This window comes from Telopea speciosissima, chromosome 3 (assembly GCF_018873765.1).
Source record: "Telopea speciosissima isolate NSW1024214 ecotype Mountain lineage chromosome 3, Tspe_v1, whole genome shotgun sequence".
NCBI classification, from domain to species: domain Eukaryota; kingdom Viridiplantae; phylum Streptophyta; class Magnoliopsida; order Proteales; family Proteaceae; genus Telopea; species Telopea speciosissima.
The window spans coordinates 31,766,993-31,789,377 of NC_057918.1; the positions used below are offsets into that span (position 1 = coordinate 31,766,993).

A 22,385-nucleotide genomic window follows, 5' to 3' on the forward strand; every position below is an offset into this window, starting at 1 on the left:
CATTCGAGAAAAAACAAGAAATAGACATATCTTAGTCAAAATTAGATTCTTTCTAAAAAGAGAGAGAGAAAAGAAGTTGAATTGCCAAAATGATCATTGAAGGACTAAATTGTCACCAAAAGTAATGTTCAACTACTGAATCAAGCACTTAAGTCATTTTAACTATTCATGTATAAAACATTTAAACTATTCATGGATAATACAGTCAAATGATTGATAGGGTTTTCTAAAAAAAGAAAAAAAATCCAAAAACAAAGTTAGCAAAATAAAAAAACAAACTCAATATGTTTCCAAAATTTAATAATATATCATGAGGAATTGTAAAAGTATGTCTGGGAAAAACAAACTGCAAAATTAACAGGGCATTCTCAAATCACAGATTAGTACCTCCCAGTCTGAGCACATAGGAAGCAAGCGCTTCAAATTACTACACTGGGCTGCATACACGGCTGCCTCGTATTTTTCACTATCTTTCTCCGCAATTCTCTTCAACATGGAGAAAAGAAACGTAAAAGAGCTTTAACTTTATGAACCACCTTCGAGAACTAAATATTCTTTAACAAATTAGAAAAACAAAAGGACGAAACAATTGTACTAGTTAATCCATTCAGACTTAATTTTTTGGATTCCATAGATGCATTAGAAGTTGCACCACATAAATGTAATGGAGAATACGTATATACTCATCAAGGCTTATCTAGATTTTAGCAAAGTGTCTACCACGCAAGGAAAAAGGTTTTCTAGGTGCAAACCAATATCACTTTTCTAGGCAATGGACTTCAGCCACACTCAAGGGTGGCAAATCTAATCCACCCATCAGATAGACTCGATCGACCAGTGCAATTTTCTTTATAGGCTGAAAGGGAAAAATTCAACTCATTCATGCAAAAGAAGAAACATACAGTTGCAGAAGTATATGCATATAATACAAAATTGAAAAAGCACTGTGCATAGCCACAGTTGTCCATGTTCCATTTCCATATCAGCTCTAGCCCCACCACTCATGCACCAATAATGCCAGCTATTGGTGTTTTAAATACTCTAACTACATGTCCCATAATTGATAGAAATACAAAATCTTCTATGAAGGTGTAATGGTAAACAGATGAAGTCCTCTTAGGCTGCCAACTTATCTGCCATATTCTTCAGTTAACTGATTTTTTGGCCAAGTGACTCACCCAGCAAACCCATGCCAAGAACTTGATATCATTTATCAAGGCTTTTTAAGGGGAAAAAATAGATTCAGTGCATAAAAGTTTTAACACATAAATATAGGGAGGAAAGGGAGGCGGACCTCAGCGCAACGGTAAGGCTGCTCCATTGCGACCTAGTGGTTGCGGGTTCGAGACAGGAAACAGACTCTCTGAGAAACAGAGATAAGGCTGCGTACACTGTGTATGCTCTTTTTGAGAAACAGCTTCTCCGCGAAGCGGGAGCAAAGCTGCGTACATAATGTCCCTCCCCAGACCCCACAGTGGCAGGAGCCTCGTGCACTGAGTATGCCCTTTTAAATTTAGGGAGGGAAGGAAAGCAAAAGAGCATAAAAATAATTCAAAAATTGCAAGATTACTCTATAAGTCGACTCTTGACTCCTACCTCTGAGGCACAATAGCAGGCCCATTTCCAAAGACGCCACTGGTGTCCAATGCCACTTTCCAGTTCAATGGCTTGCAATGTTCTATTCTTTCCGTTCTTCACCAAAGCCTCAATAGAAGGAAATTGATCCAACCCTCCAAATAGAGACAGAGTTGCTGCCCTCCATGGCTACCAAAAGGAAGAACATATCAATCCTGGGAAATAATTTGAGACTAATACACTTTGAAGACCTGACACATGGCAGAAATTTAACCTGTCCTGCAGATCGACATAGCTCGCATGCCTCCTCCAGTCTTCCAGCTCTTAAAAGAGTCCAGACATCTTCTAGGAGAGATTCATCTTGCTTCTGTTCAGAGAAAAGAGTTGTTATAGCTTTCAAAAGAAATTCAACAATCCATCATCTCCCAAAAGTAGCACAATATCCCAAGAGGAATAAGCATGGGTAAGCGCAAAAGCACACATTGCATTCTAGATACCAACTATAACCACAAACACATCCTAGCTGTTAGCACGTGAGAGGTCTCTTTACTTATCAATGTACTCGGTCAACTAGATCATTTGAGAAATCAATAATCAAGGAATTAAATATCTCACAATCCAACAGTCAGATTTACCTGAAATTCAGGTCGAGTGTAGAGGACTATTAGATCTATCATAAAAGAATCCAGAAATTCAGAATTCAGTAAATAGATGATTTCCAGGCTGCTGAGTATTCAAGCTCATTTCTAGAACTAAGATATTAAGATTGATATTGATGATCAGATATCAGGAAATGATTAAAGATAATTCAGATTTGAAGACTACAAAAAATAAACAACCAGAATTATGAATCCAATTTGCAGACTAAAAGAGGAGAGAGAGAATAAAAGAATGAAGAAAGAGAAGACGAATATGATGAACTCATGAACAGCAATAGAAAGATATCACCTGGTAATAGAAGAAACAGAACTAAAAGAAGAATCAAGGGAGAGAAGCAATCGGCCAAGGAAGAACAACCTTCACAAGTAGACATGTTTGCTAGGCACAACAGTACCAAACCTCTTAAAAACTCAAATTCATTCATCAAAATCATGTAGATCGATTGGGGTATATACATATTTATAATCTTTTAAAATTCCTAATCAACTCATGTTTTGGACTCCTAAACAGTCTACCATACCGAATAGCTAAACAAACTCAAACAGGACTCTGTGCTAGCTAATAAGTATGCTAATCTAACTCAAATTCATCTGACTAGTAGATTGAGACACTCAACTACTACTAATCTTGGGCTGACATCACCCCCACCCTAATGGCTTATACTTTAGGCCTTTTACAAGATTAATCCAATAAACAAATAGCCCAAAGCTCATAAAACCCATCTTGGCACAAAATACCGTCTTCCTAGGCCCAATCAGGCACTCTTGACTGCCTCATCTGAACTTTACTGTAAACAGAAATAACCTAGCAATGTTGCTCATGTAAATTTGATCTGGCTCAAAGAATTATTTTTTCCTTCTTATTTGTTAACTTTGAAGTACAATAAAAGACGGGACATGTCATCAATCATCATACAATTCTAATTATGAAGTTAAACAGTAACTCCCTTCCAGTTTTTGCATATTCAAGAACCCGGATCAAACATGGGATCAGTCGTCAAAATCAGACCGAATCCACCGGAACCCTAGAAATAGGAATCAGAAGAAGCAGCTAAGATTTCCCAAAATCTGTGACCTTGAGAGTTTTTCATTCAATAGACTAGGGAATCTTGCTACAAGAGGTAAGTTTCATTTTTTTTTGGCTATTTCACTGACTAAAAGAAGGAAACAGTGGCCAAAAAATGAAGATCAAAATCATGGGCGATTCAAAGGGTTTCACGAATCGACCGAGAACCGGTTCCGATTCTTCAAACCACGGTAATGGATTTGACTCTTTCCAGCTAATTCCTCAGACGTACAGTGTACTCCACCAGTGGTAATGGACCATCCGGGCTAATGCAACAATAATTTTTAAAACAAAAAGCAAAACAAACTCATTAAAAATTGTTCAAGTATATATGTAATATTCTACTTTAAAATAGGTTTAAAACAGTATATGTTTTTTAAGCCAAAAAATTCATAAAGGAATAACCTCTAAGAAATAACTTTGAACTAGAAAAAAGAAACGATGATATTATTTAAAAGACGGAAGAAAGATACAAGCAAAGACAAAAAGAACAAAAGTTAACGCGGAACCCACAACACAACACTATAAACCTGAACTAAAATTTGCTTAAAAATGCAGTTGATAAAGATGTATTGGTTGCTGATTATCCATTGAGACCAGGAGTTGCAAGGTCTTGGTATTCTACACTTCATAGAAACATAAATAACTCAGAAGTAAATAAGTTTTTAGCAGACTGAGTGTTATTGGAAGAAAGTAAAGAGCTACAAGGAGAGGACAGAAGGGCCTACAGAGAGGAACTTCCTTGTTTTTAAACCATCAAGTCATAGTCTAATGCTCCTCTGTTCTTGGAAGACATGATAACCCAAAAGAAATGATTTCGAAGTCCTAAACCAAAGTTGATGTTCAAATGCACAAGCTAATTTGGACACAATTCTTACTATTAACCAACAGTTTTTGAGAACCCAAGCCATTGCCTCCCAAAAGCCTGGTGATTTTGCATTTCATCTGGACATATAGGAAGAAGCTACAGTGCTTGAAGTAGAGGACAGCAAGCCATGGTCATTGGCAAAATTAAGGTTATTTTGAATGCTCCTTTTGTTCTAGAAAAACATAATTTCCCACATGAATCCATTTGGGGTACAAGCCCAAACAAAAGTTTGACTTTCACATGCACAGCTAGTATGAACAAAATTGCTAGCATTGACCATAGTTGTCAAGGCATGCTTAGGCCCAGGTGTCCAGGATCCTTTTGCACGAAGGGTGCCTTGGTCGCCCAGGTGGTGCCTTGGTTTTTTTCCCCCCTCCACCGCTTTAGGTCACCTAGCTGCCTTGACAACTATGCCATTGACCATCTGATTTCATGGGGTCACTACCTCCACAAAATCTGCTTATTCTGCGTTTCATCTGGAAATCTGCAAACCAAATTTTGGTACAGTGCTCTTTTGCTGATGAAGCACATAAAGTGAGCCTATGGGAGCTGAATATCATATGGTTAATGCTTACCAGACTAAAGATCTTAGAAGGTGGACTTTTCCCAATGACATGGAGGGGTTGATATGGCCTTGGTATAAGGCTCCATTAGGGGTAAGAGGGAGATTTCTTAGGAGAGCTACATATCAAGCAGGTTTGTGGTGCATCTGTGAGGAGAGAGAAACATGCAGCTGTTTTGTGATGTTCTGGTGAGGGTTGCATATAAGACGTGCCTTCCACTATTCTGTTCTTAGGGCGGAGAAATGCATTAGATTTACCACCCCAAGGTAGGGGACTGAGGTGGTTTGGTCCCCTCCACCAATGGGGGTGTACGTAATAAACTTTGATGGGTCTCCTTAATGCAATCCAGGTTCTTCGAGGATGGTGGAGTCACTAGGTCTACTAATTTGAGGGCATACTCAGGACCCATTAAGGAAGGAAATTCTATGAGGACTGAATTATTGCCTTACCCGATGGGGTTGGACATTGATTGGAGGGAGGGATTTGACAATATAATAGTGCAAGACTGCAAGGAGACTCAGCAAGAATCATATCTTGGATACAGTCCAATGATGAGGGCTCTTAAAAATTTGCTCATAAAGCCCATCCTTCACTGGCTAATTACTCGTTCAGCTAGAATCCGAGGAAGTGAACAATGTGACAGATCTGTTGGCCAGGCATGCAAGGAGTCAATAGGCTAAGTTCGAGGTCAGGGAATGCTCTCCCTTGGATGAATAGGACAGGTTTTTTGCTGTATTTCTTCTTCTTCTTCTTCTTCTTCTTTTTCTTTTCTTTTTTTATTTTTTTTTTTTTTTTTTTGGTGCCCTCCCCTTTGTACTCTTCTTTTGTATTTCAATAACATTTTCTCTCAACTTAGCAAAAATAATAACAATAGTAACAGGGGAAAGAAACTGAGGATGTACGGAGATAGAAAACCACAAACATTCAAGATCCACAGGCTGATCAAGTATTGAGAAGGGCAAACTATAGAGCAAGGTTCGAGAACTCGCGAGATCTCGCCGAGTTTCTCGGTTTTGGGCAAAACCGAGTCGAGTTCCTAGTCGGTACTCAAAAGTGCACTTTCTCAACCGAGATCTCGCCGAGATCTCGATCTCGGTGATATCTCGAAGGTGAAAATCAAGTTTTTTTTAGTACAAAAAAACAATATCTCGCCGAGATCTCGAGATCTCGGCGATATCTCGGTTGGGCCCAAAGGTGCTATTTACTTGTATTCAGCCCAATTTTCACCCAAAAACCCATTTCCAACATAAGAGAGAGCAGGAACAGAAGTTCTTAGGCTCTAAACCAAGGGGAAAAACACCTCTCCTTCAAATTTCTTCTTCTTTCTTTCGATTGTTGGATGGAATGCACTATTTGGAGTTAGATTGAAGTGCCAAAGTGAAGATTCAAGTGCCAATTTGGAGCATCATCACCTATTTGCAAGATTTCAAAGGTGTTTTCTATTTCTTCCCCAAATCTATTTTTTCCAAAAAAAATTTTTGTAATCCTTGTTAGATTCATGTGGTTTTAATATATGTTGAACATCTTTGCCCGATCTATCACTTCATGGAGTCGGATTTTTTTTTCAGTTAATAAATTATTTATTATAATTTCTGGAAAAATAAATGATTTATTTGAAAAAAGAAAATGAAAAAAATAGGATGAATAGTGATTGTTTGAAAATGATTTTGATATATGTTAAACTACTTGGGATGCTCTACAGCCCCATGGATTAATTTTTTATTTTCACCCATTAAAAAAATTATTTTATTTTTCAGATTTAATAAATATATTATAAAAATTAAAAATATATATATAATATTAAGGAAAAATACTTATTGCTTATGGAAAATTATGTACAACATATGTACATAATATTCAACTTCAAATGGTGTCAAATTCATCATTACATTATATTTTTCTTATACTTTAAGGTATAAATAGTTTTAAAAAAAATTCAAAATATTATTTTTAATTAACAAATAAATACTAGGGTTAGGGGATAAATAAGAGATAGTTATTTCATAGTTCTAGTAGCTTGACATTACGTTTAAGAGTTATGAATAGCATACTTTAAGTCTTGAATACCTTACTTTAAGTGATCCATGGTTATTAATACATGCTTTTTTATGTAACAGTGTAAACATAAGACATTTTACAAAATGTCTGATATAGCATGGCAACATGGAGTTCCCATGTCCGCAGACAAAAAGAAGTCCAAATGCAATTATTGTGGGAAGTTGCTATCTGGAGGAGCCACCAGGTTAAAGCAACACTTGTCTGGTACAGGCAAGGATGTTTCATCATGCCCAAATGTTCCTATCCAAGTGAAAGTGGCAATGACACAACATTTGAAAGGAGGAAGATTAAAAAAATCTGAGAGGGAAAGAATGCAACAAGAGTTTAATGAGGCAATACTAGAGAGGGCTGGTGCAGAGGTTTGTGACGAAGATGATACTGACATTGGGCCTCCACCTGGTGAGTTTCAATCAAAGGCTGAATGGAGAATTTACCAGCAGACTTTGGCTGAGAGTAGACAAAGTTTTCATTTTGATAATATAAGAGCATATGAGCAAGCAAGAGGAGCTGGTGGATCTGGCTCAGCTGCACCAGTGCAAGAAGATGAGAGGAGGAGAAGCACTAGGACAAGAAATATACCACGACCCCAAACCCGACCACGAGTACAAGGTCCAGAACCCATTTTTGAGCAGGATCCCACCACTTTTAGGCAACAAGATGCCTACCAACCAACCATCCCATAAGTATTTGGTGGTAAACAAGAGAAAGCACGAAAAGCCTTCAGCAAATTCATGCTTTACCATGGCATTCCAGCCAATGTAGCACAAGGAACATACTATAATGCATTCCTTGATCTTTGCAGGGAGGGTTGGTGCAGGATGGAAGGGACCTTCACCATTTGAATTATACAATGTATATTTGCCTCAGGAGGTAGAGGAGCTAAAAGAATACATTGATGGTTTGAAGCCAATGTGGGAGACATATGGGGTTACTCTTATGGCTGATGGTTGGACTGGACCTACTAGGCTGTCCATCATAAATTTCATGGTGAGTTGCAATGGAAAGACTATATTCTTGAAGTCTATCGATGCATCAAAGCATATAAAGGATGCATCATACTTGTATAAGGAGTTGAAGCAAGTGGTGGAGGAGGTAGGACCAAGGAACGTTATCCAAATTGTGACGGATAACGGTTCCAACTATAAAAAGGCTGGAGAGAAGTTGATGAATAAGAAGAGTAAGAGGATCCGGCTCTTTTGGACCCCATGTGCAGCCCATTCTATTGATTTAATTTCAAGGACATGGGGAAAAAGACTTTGGTGGCGGGTGTGGTAAATAGGGCAAGACAAGTGACAACTTTTGTGTACAACCATTCTTATGCTTTAGCCTTGATGAGGGAGAAATGCAATGGAGATTTAGTGAGGCCTGGTGTCACTCGATTTGCCACCAATTACATTGCATTGAAGAGCTTTCAGAGTAAGGCGATAGGTCTAAGGTGTATGTTTGCAAGTCATGAATGGTTTGGTTGGCAAGGTTCTAAGTCGAAGAAGCAAAGGTAGCACAATGGACCATTGCAAATGATGGATTTTGGAAGGACTTGGGAAAGTGGTTGGCATATTAGAGCCAATGGTGGCGATCGAGGATGGTTGATACAGAGAAGAAGCCTACTTTGGGCCACATTTATGCTGCCATCCAAAAAAATGAAGGAAATGGTTAGAGCTGCTATACCTCGAAGTGCAAAGTCCTACACTAACATCATTGATGAGCGGTGGGAGAAGCACTTGAGTCATCCATTGCATAAGGCTGGTGAGTTCAACATACTTTATACTTTAAATGTTATAACTTTTTTACATTTACATATTCAAAACCCTAAAGGCATTAAAGCGATTAAGTCACTAACAAATCATATTTGTGGTGTTTACTTTACCAAAGATACTATTTGAATCCAAAGTATCACTACTCCCATGATCTTGGGCTAGACATAGAATTGTTAGAGGCAGTTCAAGCTGTTACTCAGAAGTTGGAGCCCCATCCAAAGACACAAGCTGCTTGCAACGATGAGGTGAGAGAATGGGACTTTGGCACTTTGGTGTTATGAATGTAATTACTAAATAGGAAATACTAATGCCTCATATTGAAAATAGATCAAATACTTAGAGAGGCCTCAGAAGTTTTGGTCGACTAGTCGTAGTGGAGGGTAGACAAAAGTCGGACCCTGGTAGGTGGCATGATATTACATTTATGAATTATAATTTTATCTCTTTAGAATGTACATATTCTTACTATTCTATATTTGTAATGCATGATCGTGGTGGGTGCTTTATGGTACAAGTTCACCCAACCGAGGAAGGTAGCAGTGAGAGTGCTCTCACAAACTTGTTCATCCTCCGGAAGTGAGCGCAACTGGAGTACATTCTCATTGATACATTCAAAGAGGCGGAATAGGTTGGGTAGCGAGCATGGAGCGCTTGTGTATGTGCGCTACAATATGAGATTAAGGATGAGGCACATACGTGAAGGAATTGAGGCCAATGATAAAGAACCCATTGAACTGTCCAACATTTTTCAAGAGGACTCTGATGACGATGAGGATCCCCTATTCCAGTGGGTGAGGGATCGTGGTACACCTGATATGGATCAATCTGGGGGTAGGCCCGACCCCACCATTGCGTCAGAACGCACGATGTTGATGAATATATGTCGACGCAAGAGGGGCGTGCACATGCGAGTCACCGAAACCTTTTGAGCCTGCTTGTAGGAAGTCCTGGCGATGATGATGGTGGTGGTGGTGATGATCTAGTGATGCTATGGTGATGGTGATGGTGATGGTGATGGTGATGGTGATGGTGGTGAAGCTGCTGCTGCTAGTGGCATGCGGAGTGGCGGTTATTATGATGATCGTCATGAGGGGATGCGCGAGCAGTACGAGCAAGAAGTTGGAACGCAGGAGGACCCTGTGCGTTTCACCGGTGAGTCTCAGTTTACGCATGCCACTCAAGATCAAGACCATGGTGGCTACCCTAAAACATACAACAGAAAGAAGGGTCGCAAACACTCACATCAGTCATATGCTCAGGAGGAGGACAACAGCAGTATGAACACCATGCTTACAAGTTTCGGAAGCATAAGTATAGATACTACTAGTGAGCATCAGTCATGGCAATCATCTCAGCATCATCATGGCTATGACTATGGCCAGCAGAGCACCGGTTCTGATTATAGTGCCTATGGTCAGTATGGGCAGTCAGCAGCTGAGTATGACAGTCAAAGCTCTAGGTCAGGTGTTGGGTATACATTCCTAGTCCCAAACCAGTCATACATGCCTCAAACTCAATATGACAGTAGCAGTGGATCTTACACCTTATACCAACAACCTCCCATGTACCCTAAGATAGGGAGATTGGTATATGTTGATCAGAAGACTTATATGGAAGCTGTGTCACACTATTTGCAACACTATAGTAATTCCATGACATGGGAATTCTATGTGGATCGATATAGGGATGAATTTCTTGTTCAATCTCATTTTATGTAACAAATTAAGTGAACATTGATGTAATGTACATTTTATTTGAATGTTTTGATTGATGTGTGCTAATTAGAATGTTTTGATTGCTAATTTGCTATGTTTTACTAAATTATATATAAATTATGTTGTTTTAGTACGACTCGTCGCCTACCAACCTATGGTCCAAAGTGAAACTCATATTTGGACTTGTTTTTTGGCAAATCTGGGCATGCCATTGTGTTTAAATGGCCTGAAATAGGCTGGATACCAAGTTTCAAACCCAAAATATGTGTACAACCCACCGAGTTGGGGGTCCGAGTCCAAAAAAAAAAAAAATGCATCAACTCGCCGAGATCTCGCGACTCGGTTTCTGGCCTGGCCGAGATGCCACCGAGACCCGAGTTCTCGAACCTTGCTATATAGCTTCTCCCCAAGTCCTCTAAAAAAATTCCCATATTCATTGATATAAATCAACATTAGGTTCAACAACCAGGCTGGTCTGAACACCACATACTCACATTCCTATTGTAGAAGAAGAGAAGAGTTTAGACAAATAATGGAAAAGCTAAGAAACAATTTCAATTCTCAAAGTGGAAAAAACTTGTCAGAAATTAATTTGCCAAAGCATTTGATATTCCTGCTCTCTCCCCCAAGAATCACTCAATGTGATCAGGCCAACACAGGTCATATATGTACCCAAAAAAATTGAATTTAGCCATAACAACAATTGAAATTAATACATATTTACATCTGGACATGCACACTTGCAAAGTGGCTCTTCAGAAATAAAGAAACAGTTTAGCATATAATAAGAGTATGCATTTATTCAAGCCAGTAACTTCTAATTTTGTTATTGAGATAAAAGAATCAACATTTTGCAAATTTAAAACACTTAATAATGATCACAACCAAAAAAAACCTAGAATGAGTGTGTGTAAGCGCACTTTATCATCAGGGACTTGCTGAGCCATTTCACGTGTGGGGGCATCAAAGTCCAAGTGTTGAACAACATTTGGATCAGAAATGCCTTTCTTCAGAAACCTTTGAGTATTATGCCAAACACCAGAGCTGGGTAGATAGGAACCAACATAACATCCTCGAACCTGCAAAATTCATAACTTCATTGTCAATCAGATCCAGATCAGTCTCAAGACGATTTTCAAGTCAAGTATACAGAAGCTCTACAAGCAACACCTTCTAACAATGACAGAGGAGGGAAAAAAGTAATCATATCCCAAACAACTCCAGGCTTGTCTCCCAAGTTTTAAGTATAAAAAAATAATGGATACCAAAAGAATACAAACAGCACACTCTGAAAAAACACAGCGAGTAAGATTAATAGAGAGGAGGCGAAAAAGTGCTTATCCCTGACAACTCCAAGCTTTTGTCTCAAAGTCTAAGAATTAAGAAAAATCAAAATGAATTACAGATGAACACAAACAGAAGAAGTGAGAACCATCCGTCTTCCTTTCACCATCTATTCTGGTTAGTATAGAAAGGAAAACCAGAGAATTAATGGATTTGGGCCTCAAGTTGTACAGTTTAACAACAACAAAAAAAACTCAATCTTATCCCAAACTTAATGGGGTCAACTACATGGATCCAAACAGACAGTAGGGAAACTGCAGTCTAAACAAAAGGAAAATGAGATGAAAAAACATGGAAAAAGAAAGAAAAAGGAGAGGTGAAAGATTAAAGCAAGAGGAAAGAGGCACAGCTCAGCCAGTCAGGAGAATCTCAGCTAGATGGGGTCTACAACATGGATCCTTGCCCTCCAATAGGCTCTATCCGAGGTCATACTTGGTACAAGACCTAGACTACGCCAGTCAGGTAAAATTGTACAGTTTAAGTAGAACCATAAGTGGGATGAGGTGGTAAGAGATTGGATCTGTAGAAAAAGCCTAAAGAAGCTTCTGGGATGTACTGTATCCGTTTTCCTGGGGGAACTAGTTCTCTCTTTTTCCTATTTTAGGTAAATCACTCTTTACCTTTAAAGAGTTAGAAATATCTAAATTCAACTTAACACTTCCCAACATAAAATAAAGATGAACCAAAACAGAAATATGAAAAAAAATTAGCAACCCCAAACCAATCTAAAACAAAATAAAATTGACTACACTCCAATACCACCCGATCTAACTCGGTTTCACTTTTAGCTACAAAGAGTGATGTGGTCCAGTCATCACATTAGAGCATGTCAAACAAATATGGAAAGTGAGTCCTCCGGTCCTTCCCACAAGGTCTACTCAATATTTAATTATCTAAGCTTTAAATAATAGGGATTTACAGTTAGTTACTAGATTGTGCAGGGGAGCAGAATGGAAGCATGTAAGCCAAATTTTGAAAAGGCTTAAGACTTTGGAAAATCACTAAAATGTTGGTGTGTGAATGTGAGCATAAAGTTGCACCAGTATTAATGGTATCATATATTCATTAATTCATATGCAATCTTTTTAGTAATTTGAACAGACTCAAAAGCATTTTATTCCATTAATAAATTGTGACTCATCAAGTACATGCATAAATATATCTTTTCGCTTTATTATGAATAAGGAGAAAATGGGAGCCCCCATACCATTAAAAAATAGGGCTAAATCAAAAACATAAAAAAGGGAAGAAAAACAATATTCTTTCTACATTTGAGCACTCCCACCATCTCTAGAAAAACAAAAAGGAATGCATATGTATGGTGTGTGTGTGTGTGTGAGAGAGAGAGAGAGAGAGACAGAGAGTAAACAGCTCTTTTTAGGCAGTTTCAGCTATACCAGCTCCAAACATAGGATGGCAATCATAGCACCTCCACAAGGTTACAGACATGAGCTGCTAAACCTGTCCCAACCCCAGGACAATATATTTGATTTAAAAAGTATGGATATAGAAAGCATAATGCAACCTCACAACCTTCGTTAAAGTCCACGGAGGATCCTTCCTCGATTTCTTGGGAATAAAAATAAAAACATTGAGCATTAGGCGAGTTATCTTAATAACGATTTAGGGTCAAATAATAAAAAGAAACAAAAGATGGCCATTTAAAAAGATTAGAAGATGCTCAACATTCCAAACAAGAATAAGACAACAAACCTTGTTCTCCAAATCAAGGGCTTCAGAGGCTAAACCTTCTAGCCACTGAACAATTCGGAGACATAATTGTGCTGTATGGTCCACCATCACAAACTGGCAAGCCTCTAAATGCGAAGTTGTTGGATTCTGTCAAAAGACAACATCAGATCAAAGAAGGGGATGCTGAATATATATAGGGCGGGCCTTGGTGCAACGGTATGGTTGTTCCATTGTGACCAAGTGGTCACTGGTTCGAGTCTGGAAACAGCCTCTCTACGAAAGCAGGGGTAAGGCTACGTACATTATGACTCTCCCCGACCCCGCAGTGGCAGGAATCTCGTGCACTGGGTACGCTGTTTATTATGAGTTTAAGGTCCTACTTGAGAGAGAGAGAGAGAGAGAGAGGGAGAGAGAAACTGTTGAAAATAATTATTTAACAACAAAATATATCATACCAAAATTAGGTCTTCAGGAAGTTCATCATTGCCTGCAAGAATAGCCAAAGACCTGTTTCAGATAAAATCCACAAGGCTAAAGTGGTAAAATGTAAAAGAAACAAAATCAACCAAAAAATTTACATGCACAAAAGTGAAGAATCTTGCAACTAAAATCTAGACAGATATATTCTATAAAATTATACATGAATTATACATGGCAAGAAAAGTAAAGGTGTCTGAAATAAATTAAGGGGAAAACTAACAATGTAAAAGGTTTGCTAATCTTTTTGAGTACACGAGACTTCAACCCCCCCCCCCCCCCAAAAAAAAAAATTCGACAAAATATTTTGGTTTCAACACATGTCGGAACGAAATGGCGTGCGCATTGAGGGGTCTTCAATGTTTCACTTTTTTTCACCGAAATGGACCATAATTCATTGCCAGTAAGGCCATTTCGGTGGTATGTTTCAACCATTTCAGCCATTCCGGTTGTATATTTCGGTTTCGACCAGGGTCAAAACCCCAGTAGAACTCAAAATCTTGAACCTTGCACCCAAGTAACTGAGAATCTAGTTTCTTTCCCTTCTATTCCAAGGAATGAACATGAAGCTTGGGCTGAGATTCATCTAACAGGGTATATCTGAATATTTTCCCTGTGCCTCCATGACCTCAGAGAGCACAAAACTGTTGATCTTTCACCATTCCCTGATCAAGAAGCAATGTTGCAGTTAAGAAGTCAATGAGACTGACAAGTTGTTCAACCATTCTTCCCTGGAGAATAAAATAACTTCCTTTTACAAGTTTTTCAGCTCACCTTCCTATTACCACTGTATTAAAATGGAGTCTTAACTTGCTCTATTCTTGTCCTTTGTTTGGGAAAGAGGGTTCAGAGAGTGGGAGTCTGCGATCTCATCGTCAGATTTATTTTTTGACCCGGGTAATCCCTGCGTTGGGACTTGGGACCCAACAAATGATGGATCTAATGATCTAATCATATTCACAAGAGATTCATAACAAAACAAGTGCCCAAACAATCGTTTACAGGAAACACATTTCCCAAGGAAACCGAATCAAATTAATTTCCCACATGTTTCCCGTCAACTTTGCCTCTGCTGCTACTGATATGGGGTTTGGACTTTGAACCTTTGAGCCCTATGGCCTTAAGCTCCAAATGAGAAAGGAGGTCACGATTCATGAATGAGAAGAGACACAGTTAACTGTTCTAAATACCAAAAAAAACCTTAACAGTTTATTTTTGTTTAAACTCATATGCCCTCAATGTTTTATACATCTCTTTATATCCTGTTTACATTAATAAACTTGTTTTCAATAATATTTTTATTTCTAAAGATCTTTGACAGATCATTCTCCATATCATTTCTCTAAATGTTTCTGTTGATGTATACATTTACACTGCCCCTCCCTAACAGTTCGAACTTTTAGGTGAAACGGTAGCAAACATGGTATCAGAGCAGGGAGGTCATGTATTCGACCCCTGGAAAGTGCATCGGAAGGTTTTTTCCCGACATTTCTTCTCCCTAGGTGCCATGTGATCTTGGCCACGTGCAAGGACCATGTGATCTTGGCCTGCACGTGCGGGGGAGTGTTGATGTATACATTTACGCTGCCCTTCCCTAACAGTTCGAGCTTTTAGGTGAAACGGCAGCGAACAGTTTTAATGTAAGACTGAAAACTAGGGTTTACAGTCCCAATAATAACCTTCAAACTCCAATAAACTCATTGAGAATACTCAGGCTTTAGGTAGGGAAGTAAATAGACAAATCTGAGAATACATTCAATGGCCAGAAACACAACAGAAATAGGTTTTCAAAATTAGAAAATACTGATGAGTCTGTAGAAACCAAACCAGCAATGGGAAGAGACCCAAACTAGGATCGAGAGGAGCAGGGACAGAGGGGAATCTCTGCTGAAAATTTCAACCAGTTCCAATGGCTAACTTGTGAGTTGTGAAGGAGTTCCCAAATTAGAAGGTTAGGGTCTGCAGACCAAACCAGTGAGAATCTGGGCCTCAAGTGAAGGGTCGAATGTAACCTTTGATGGTGTGATTCAGTCCTCCAAATCTCAATTGATTTCAGTGGTTGGTTGGGGAGATATCCCAGCCTGAAGTCTGCAGCAATACCTGGACAGAACAGCAGAGCCGCAGGGTATTCAAGTCTCCCTTCGAATTGATGCAACAGCAATAGATCTGGACTTGATGGGGACTTGATTCTGATCTTCCAGAGGTCTTCTTAGCACTTGAAGCAATCTTAGAATGGCAGCAGCAGTAAGGGAAATCAAGCAGGGAAGGGAGGTAGGGGATGGGCTTTCTCAGCCCTGGGTCTCTTATCCACAGCTACCCCAGCTGTTGAATAGGGGTTTTACTCCCATAATCAAGTGCAAGAACACCTCAAAATTTCATTCATTAATTCTGTGTCAATCAATTACAATAGCTGCCTTTTTTTAGACAGAGGCTAGGCTACAAAAATAGAAAGTAAAACTTGGCAACTGTTTTGAAAATGGAAACTAATGAAAATAGTAACTAATGGAAATAGAGACAACTAAAGGCTTTCTAACTCAACCTTCTAAGCATGCAAAGACAACCAAATTAGAAACTTAAGCCTACTTTCTAAATATGCAAATAGAAACTGAACTATGGCAGCATTAGGATAGAATCTTCCTCCACTTGTTGGGCCCACAATACCTTCTAAAGAGCATCCCCACACAAGGTAAATATGGGCTGTGACACTGTTCACGTGAACAGTAACGTGAACAGTGTTTTGGTCTCTTTTTCTTGGCCCTTCTAGAAGTCCTGTTGGGCTAGCTCGATCTGGTCCATCCGGAGCTGGTTCGATGGGCCTCGGTTCTTCTTCTTCTTCTGGTCAGTCGTGGGCATAGTTCGAGAACTCGCGAGATCTCGCTGAGTTTCTCGGTTTTTGGAAAAACCAAGATGAGACTGCCTACGAGTCTCAAAAGTGCAATATCTCGACGAGATCTCGGTTGGATCTCGGTTTTGACCCATTATTTTAACCCACCTACCACTTAAATACCTTACCTAATTGGACAAAACTCGACATATCTCGACGAGATCTCGGATCTCGGGTTGACCCAAAGTTGAGGCTTCGAGTTGAAAAAAAAAAAAATGCACCAACTCGGCGAGATCTTGACTCGTCTCGGTTTTTCCAAGAGTGGTACCGAGACCCGAGTTTTAGTACATTGGTCGTGGGATCTACATCAAGTTTTCAGTCATTTCCCCTTCACTCTCTTAAACAGTTTCCATTCATTTCTCAGTCGCTTTCATAATGCATCTTATTCGCTCTTCCTACTTCTCACTTTGTGAGAAATTTTTAGGCCACAATTTTCGCTTCTTGCTATGGCATCATTTCTAGCTTTCACGTTTCTTCTCAGGTAACTATGGTGCAAAATGTTGAAAAGGGTCTTGTTTCACAGGATCAAGGTATTCCCATTACAGTTTACATGTCTCAAGTCTGCAAATCCATAAAACTAGGGGCTGGATAGACAGAGTTCAAAGTCATTAAGGAAAACAACAAGGAGGAAAAGAGGACAAAGGAAGAAGAAGAGGAAGTTGCGGGAGAGCTCTTGGGGAGAGAATCGATCTCTCTCCCCTATATTTTCTTAATAGATATTTAAGATTATAAAAATAACCCCATACTAACATGAGAATATCTGGGGGGAAAAATACATTCTTATTTACCAAAGTACCCATAATACCCTAACTACATGAACTCTAACACTTGCCCTCGAGCTGGAGAATAAATGCCATACATGCCTACCTTGCTCAAGAGGGTTGGTGGAGGGCCGGATAGGAGAGAGGGAACTAGGGAGATTCAGAATTGCAGGGGGGAAGAGAGACGAGGGAACACACCCGCACAATCACTTAACTAGCAAGTTCAACTTCAATAGTCAATTCTCCAATCTGAACTATCCTACCGTATTACATCAATTTAAGGGAAACACCCTTACATAGAAATAGAAACTAACTAAAATGGAAACAACACAAAGAAGAAACTACCAAAATAAACCAAATCTAAGGAAAAGGAAACTACCTAAAGCCAGATTTGATATGATTTCTATTCAATTTCGGATTGATTTTATGAAATAATCAACAAACAGATTTTGGTCAAGAAATTGAAATTGTTTTGGTTGTAACAATATGAAATATTTCAAGAATAAAAAAATTCATTTGATAGTTCAATTTCTGAGAATATATTTTCTATATTTCTTTGGGAAAGGAGGTGGTGGTGGTGGCAGCGATGGCGGTGGGGGTGGCGGTGGCGGTGGGGGCGGCGGTGATAGCGGTGCCTGTGGCGGTGGTGGTAGCGGTGGCTGTGGTGGGGTGCTGGTGACAATGGTGGCGGTGGTGAAACCATTAGGAGAAGGAGAAGAAGAAGAAGAGTGGTATTTTATTTTTAACATGAAATTACTATTTTGCCATCAAATTAACAACAACAATAGCAACTCAGTCTTATCCCAACTAAATGGGATCAGCCACATGGATCCTTTCAAAACAAAGTAGGGAAAGGAAAAGAAGAGGGATGAAGAATAAAAATGAAGAAATGACATAAGAAAAGTGAGAAATGAAAAACGAAAGTAAGAGGAAAGAGGATAGCCCAAGAAATCAGGAACATCTAAGCTACATGGTGTCGACAACATGGATTTTTGCCCTCTAATAGGCTCTATTTGAGGTCATACTTGGCACAAGACCCACACTATGCATGCATTCTTCACAACCTCACCTATGGTCATTTTAGGCCTGCCCCTAACTCTTTTAGCTCTTTCAATCGAAATCAGATCACTCCTCCTTATTGGGGCGTCCCCAGGCCTCCGTTGCACATGGCCAAATCACCTCAGACAACATTCTCGAAGCTTGTCCCTGATTGGGGCAACTCCCACATCAGCTCTAATACGTTCGTTCCTCATTTGATCCTTCCTAGTTTTTCCGCACATCCATCTTACCATCCTCATATCAGCCACACATAGCTTCGCTAAATGACACTTCTTAACTGTCCAACATCCCACCCCACACATCATAGTAGGTCGGACAACAGTCCTGTAGAACTTTCCTTTAAGCTTTAAAGGAATGTGTCGGTCACACAATCTTCTGGTCGCACCTCTCCACTTCATTCATCCTACTTTAATTCTTTGCGAATCTTCATCATCTATGTCACCTTCTTTGTGTACGATAGACCCTAGATATCTGAAAATAGTAATTTAGCGGTCTCTCTCTCTCCTCAATTTTCACTATGTCATCATCCATCATAGTGTGACTAAAATTACACATCATATTCTCCGTCTTTGATCTACTAATCTTAATGTCTCTTTCCAAGGTTGATCTCTACATTTCTAGCTTAGCATTAATCCCTGCTTTTGTCTCATCCACAAAACGATATCATCGGCAAAGAACAAACACCACAGTACAAGAGACTTTGAGATCCATGCGCTATTACAGGGAAAAAAAAAAAGGAGCCATGTGCTCATTAAAGATAAATTCTAAAACAATTCCTCAGCTATTTTAAAATTTCTATTCCAATTGATTTCTATTTCATTGAAATAAGGTGCAAATATCAAACCAAACAATTTTCGAAATAAAAAATACCCCATGAAATTGAAATAGAAATCATACCAAATAAGGCCTAAGAAGCTCCTACGTAATTTACCCATTTCAACTAAAATAAACATTGCATCCTAAGTAAACTACCATCCCATGCTAGACCAGAAAACCGGTTTGTGCCAGTCCTTGGCATAGTTGTCAAGGCACCGCCTTGGAGTCCAGGCAGATTTGTAGGAGTCTAGGCAACTGTCGCCTTATTGCAAGGCGCCTTGCACTGGTTGTATTGGTATCAAACTCGGTTCTGGCACTTATTTATGCCAAATATCATATAAGTAACTGTTTTTATATTTGGTAAAAACATTTACTTAAGATATTATTCATAAATAAGCAAATACCCCCTATTTGAATCCAATAAAAATAGTTAAAAATTAAATTCCAAAAGGATAAAAAGTCAACACCTCAGTTCAAGAACAAAAACTGGATTTTCAACGGTAGATGAAATTTTCAACTTTCTAATGTTGGGGTTTTTCTCAAATCTAAAAATTCTATAGATCTTAATATGGTAAAACATTGCTAAAAACCAAAAGTGCAGTAAAATACTCATTTGTTTTGATATCTAAAAAAATAATTTTATTCAAAAACGATTTGGACAGCATCTATGCATACCAAATAAGGTTTGACCAGAACATGACTTCTTCAATATAAATCAGATTTAAGCAATTTTGGATTTGTTGGAATGCTGATTTTATGCTTTATCTAATACTTAAAGTCATTAAAAAAAAAAAAAATCATTTGACTGGTCAAACTTCTTAGAGAACAAGAACATTTCTCTAAATCAAGAGCAATTTAATTACTTATAGATAAGATCATATTTTCTAAGAACAGTATAAACCAAATGTGAGACTAGTATAAACCAAAAGTATGTTTGATTGTTTCAAACTTCCAATATCTTGCTTCTTTAGTTCCGTTGTCTTCCAGTTCTATGTTGACTTTTGATGACTTAATGTGGCTTAATATTGATTTTTTATGACTTTATGTAACTTATTGTTGATTTTTTATGACTTGATGTGGCTTAATGTTGATTTTTTATGACTAGAGGTGGCTTAATGTTGACTTTTTATGACTTGAAGTGGCTTAATGTTGATTTTTTATGACTTTAGGAGGCATAATGTTGATTTTTTATGATATAAGGTATATCTTGTAGCATACTAAATAATGTTAGAAGAGGGGGGAAATAAAAAATAACACTTGGGGGCGCCTTGGTCGCCTAGACGGGCGCCTTGTTGCCTAAGCACTTAGACACCCCTCCACCGCCTTGGGTCCCTTGCCACCTTGTCAACTATGGTACTTGGTTTGGGCCTCCAAAGTGGGTCATGCTGGGTATTGAACTGTAGAGAGTTAATCCCTTTTGTGAAAATATCAGCCAATCGGTTGCCTGTCTTCACAACTAGTGTGCAGATGTAACCAAAGTTAATTTTCTATTTAATGAAATGATGATTAACCTCAATGTGCTTTGCACGGTCGTGTTGCACGGGGTCATGAGTTAGGACCTATGCTTATAGCAGCATTGTTGTCACAATACAGCCACATGGAACCCTCAGTCTCAAACCCCAATTTTTGAACCAACTCTTTTAACCATATAAGTTTGCAGACTCCATGAGCCATTGCTTTAAACTATTTATGCACTTGATCTAGCCACCACAAACTGTTTTTTTTTTCTCCATGTAACCAGATTACCACCTACAACTGTGCAATACCCTAATGTAGACCTTCTCCAGTGTAGCCTTCAATCCTCAAATGGTTATGTCTGGTGCACAACAACCCTCTTCCTGGGTTGGACTTCAAACACCTGAGGATGCAATACACAACATCTAAATGTCAACTCCTAGAAGGATCCATAAACTATCTCACCGCCTCAACTTCAAAAGCAATATCAGGGTGAGTCAGAGAGGGATAGATCAACTTCCATACTAATCCATGGTACTTCCCTGCATCAATTAGGGGATGTCCATAGTCTTTTACCTAACCTGAGATTTTAATCAATAGATGAGCCAATTGGTTTACAGCTCAACATTCATGTCTCCTTAAACGACAAATATGTATGCCCTTTGTGACCATGACACTTCAATTCCCAAGAAATATTTCAAGAGCCCAAGGTCCTTAATTTCAAATATTGAGTTGAGTATGATTTAAGTCGCATTATTTCTTCCCGCTCATTTCCAGTTACCACAATGTCATCCACATAAACAATTAAGGCTATGATGATACTAATACTTTGTAGGCTAAATAGTTTATGGTCAGCCTGACTTTGAGTGTATCCATTCTTTGGTACAGCTTGTCTAAACCTCTCAAACCAAGCCTCCGGGAACTGTTTGAGACCATATAGAGCTTTCTTAAGGCGACACACTTTTCCCTCAGATGTGGGAAACGTGAAGCTTGGAAGGATCTACATATACACTTCCTCTTCTTTCCCCTCAGTTGTTGGAAACTTGAAACTTGGAAGGATCTACATACACACTTCCTCTTCCAAGTCACCATAGAGGAGTGCATTCTTCACATCCAACTAATACAGGGGCCAGTCTTGATTAGCTAACAATGATAAGAGGACTCTTATCGAATTGTGCTTAGCCATTGGGGCAAATGTTTCCTGATAGTCAATACCATACACTTAACTTTATCCGGACACCAATCTCGCCTTATATAGTTATATCTTCCAATAATGCCACATCCGACCGGTACTTGATTGAGGAGACCCATCTACATCCTACTGGGACTCTCCCCTCCAGAAGATCAACAAGCTCCCAGGTACAGTTTTACTCAACAGCCAGCTTTTGTAATTCAATCGGAGGATAACTTGATTCAGCAACAGCAGCTGTCTAGTGGTTTTGATCCTACCCAAAACTCGATGTAATGCAGATACATCACCAAAAGAGGCTAAATTTTAGGGAATAAGTCTAGGGTTAGCTTATATACATGTTGAGCCTTTGGTCCCGTAGGTTTTCAATGTAACAGGTCACTTTTATGGACCTAAAGTAGGGGTAAATAGGTTGCATATAAGATTAGCTTATATACTTAGTTTATT

At 38.9% G+C, this 22,385-nt stretch overlaps 1 protein-coding gene across 1 annotated transcript in view; it reads right to left on the reverse strand.

The window, feature by feature from the left end:
* Positions 1-22,385, reverse strand: part of LOC122655638 (nuclear pore complex protein NUP107) — a 118,700-nt gene that overhangs the window by 56,571 nt on the left and 39,744 nt on the right. The window contains exons 5-10 of the mRNA XM_043849890.1: positions 13,753-13,784; positions 13,319-13,444; positions 11,182-11,340; positions 1,850-1,942; positions 1,597-1,764; positions 388-486 (exon numbers count right to left, since the gene is read on the reverse strand). Coding sequence (XP_043705825.1) covers positions 388-486; positions 1,597-1,764; positions 1,850-1,942; positions 11,182-11,340; positions 13,319-13,444; positions 13,753-13,784 — 677 coding nt within the window. The remainder of the gene's footprint in view (positions 1-387; positions 487-1,596; positions 1,765-1,849; positions 1,943-11,181; positions 11,341-13,318; positions 13,445-13,752; positions 13,785-22,385) is intronic.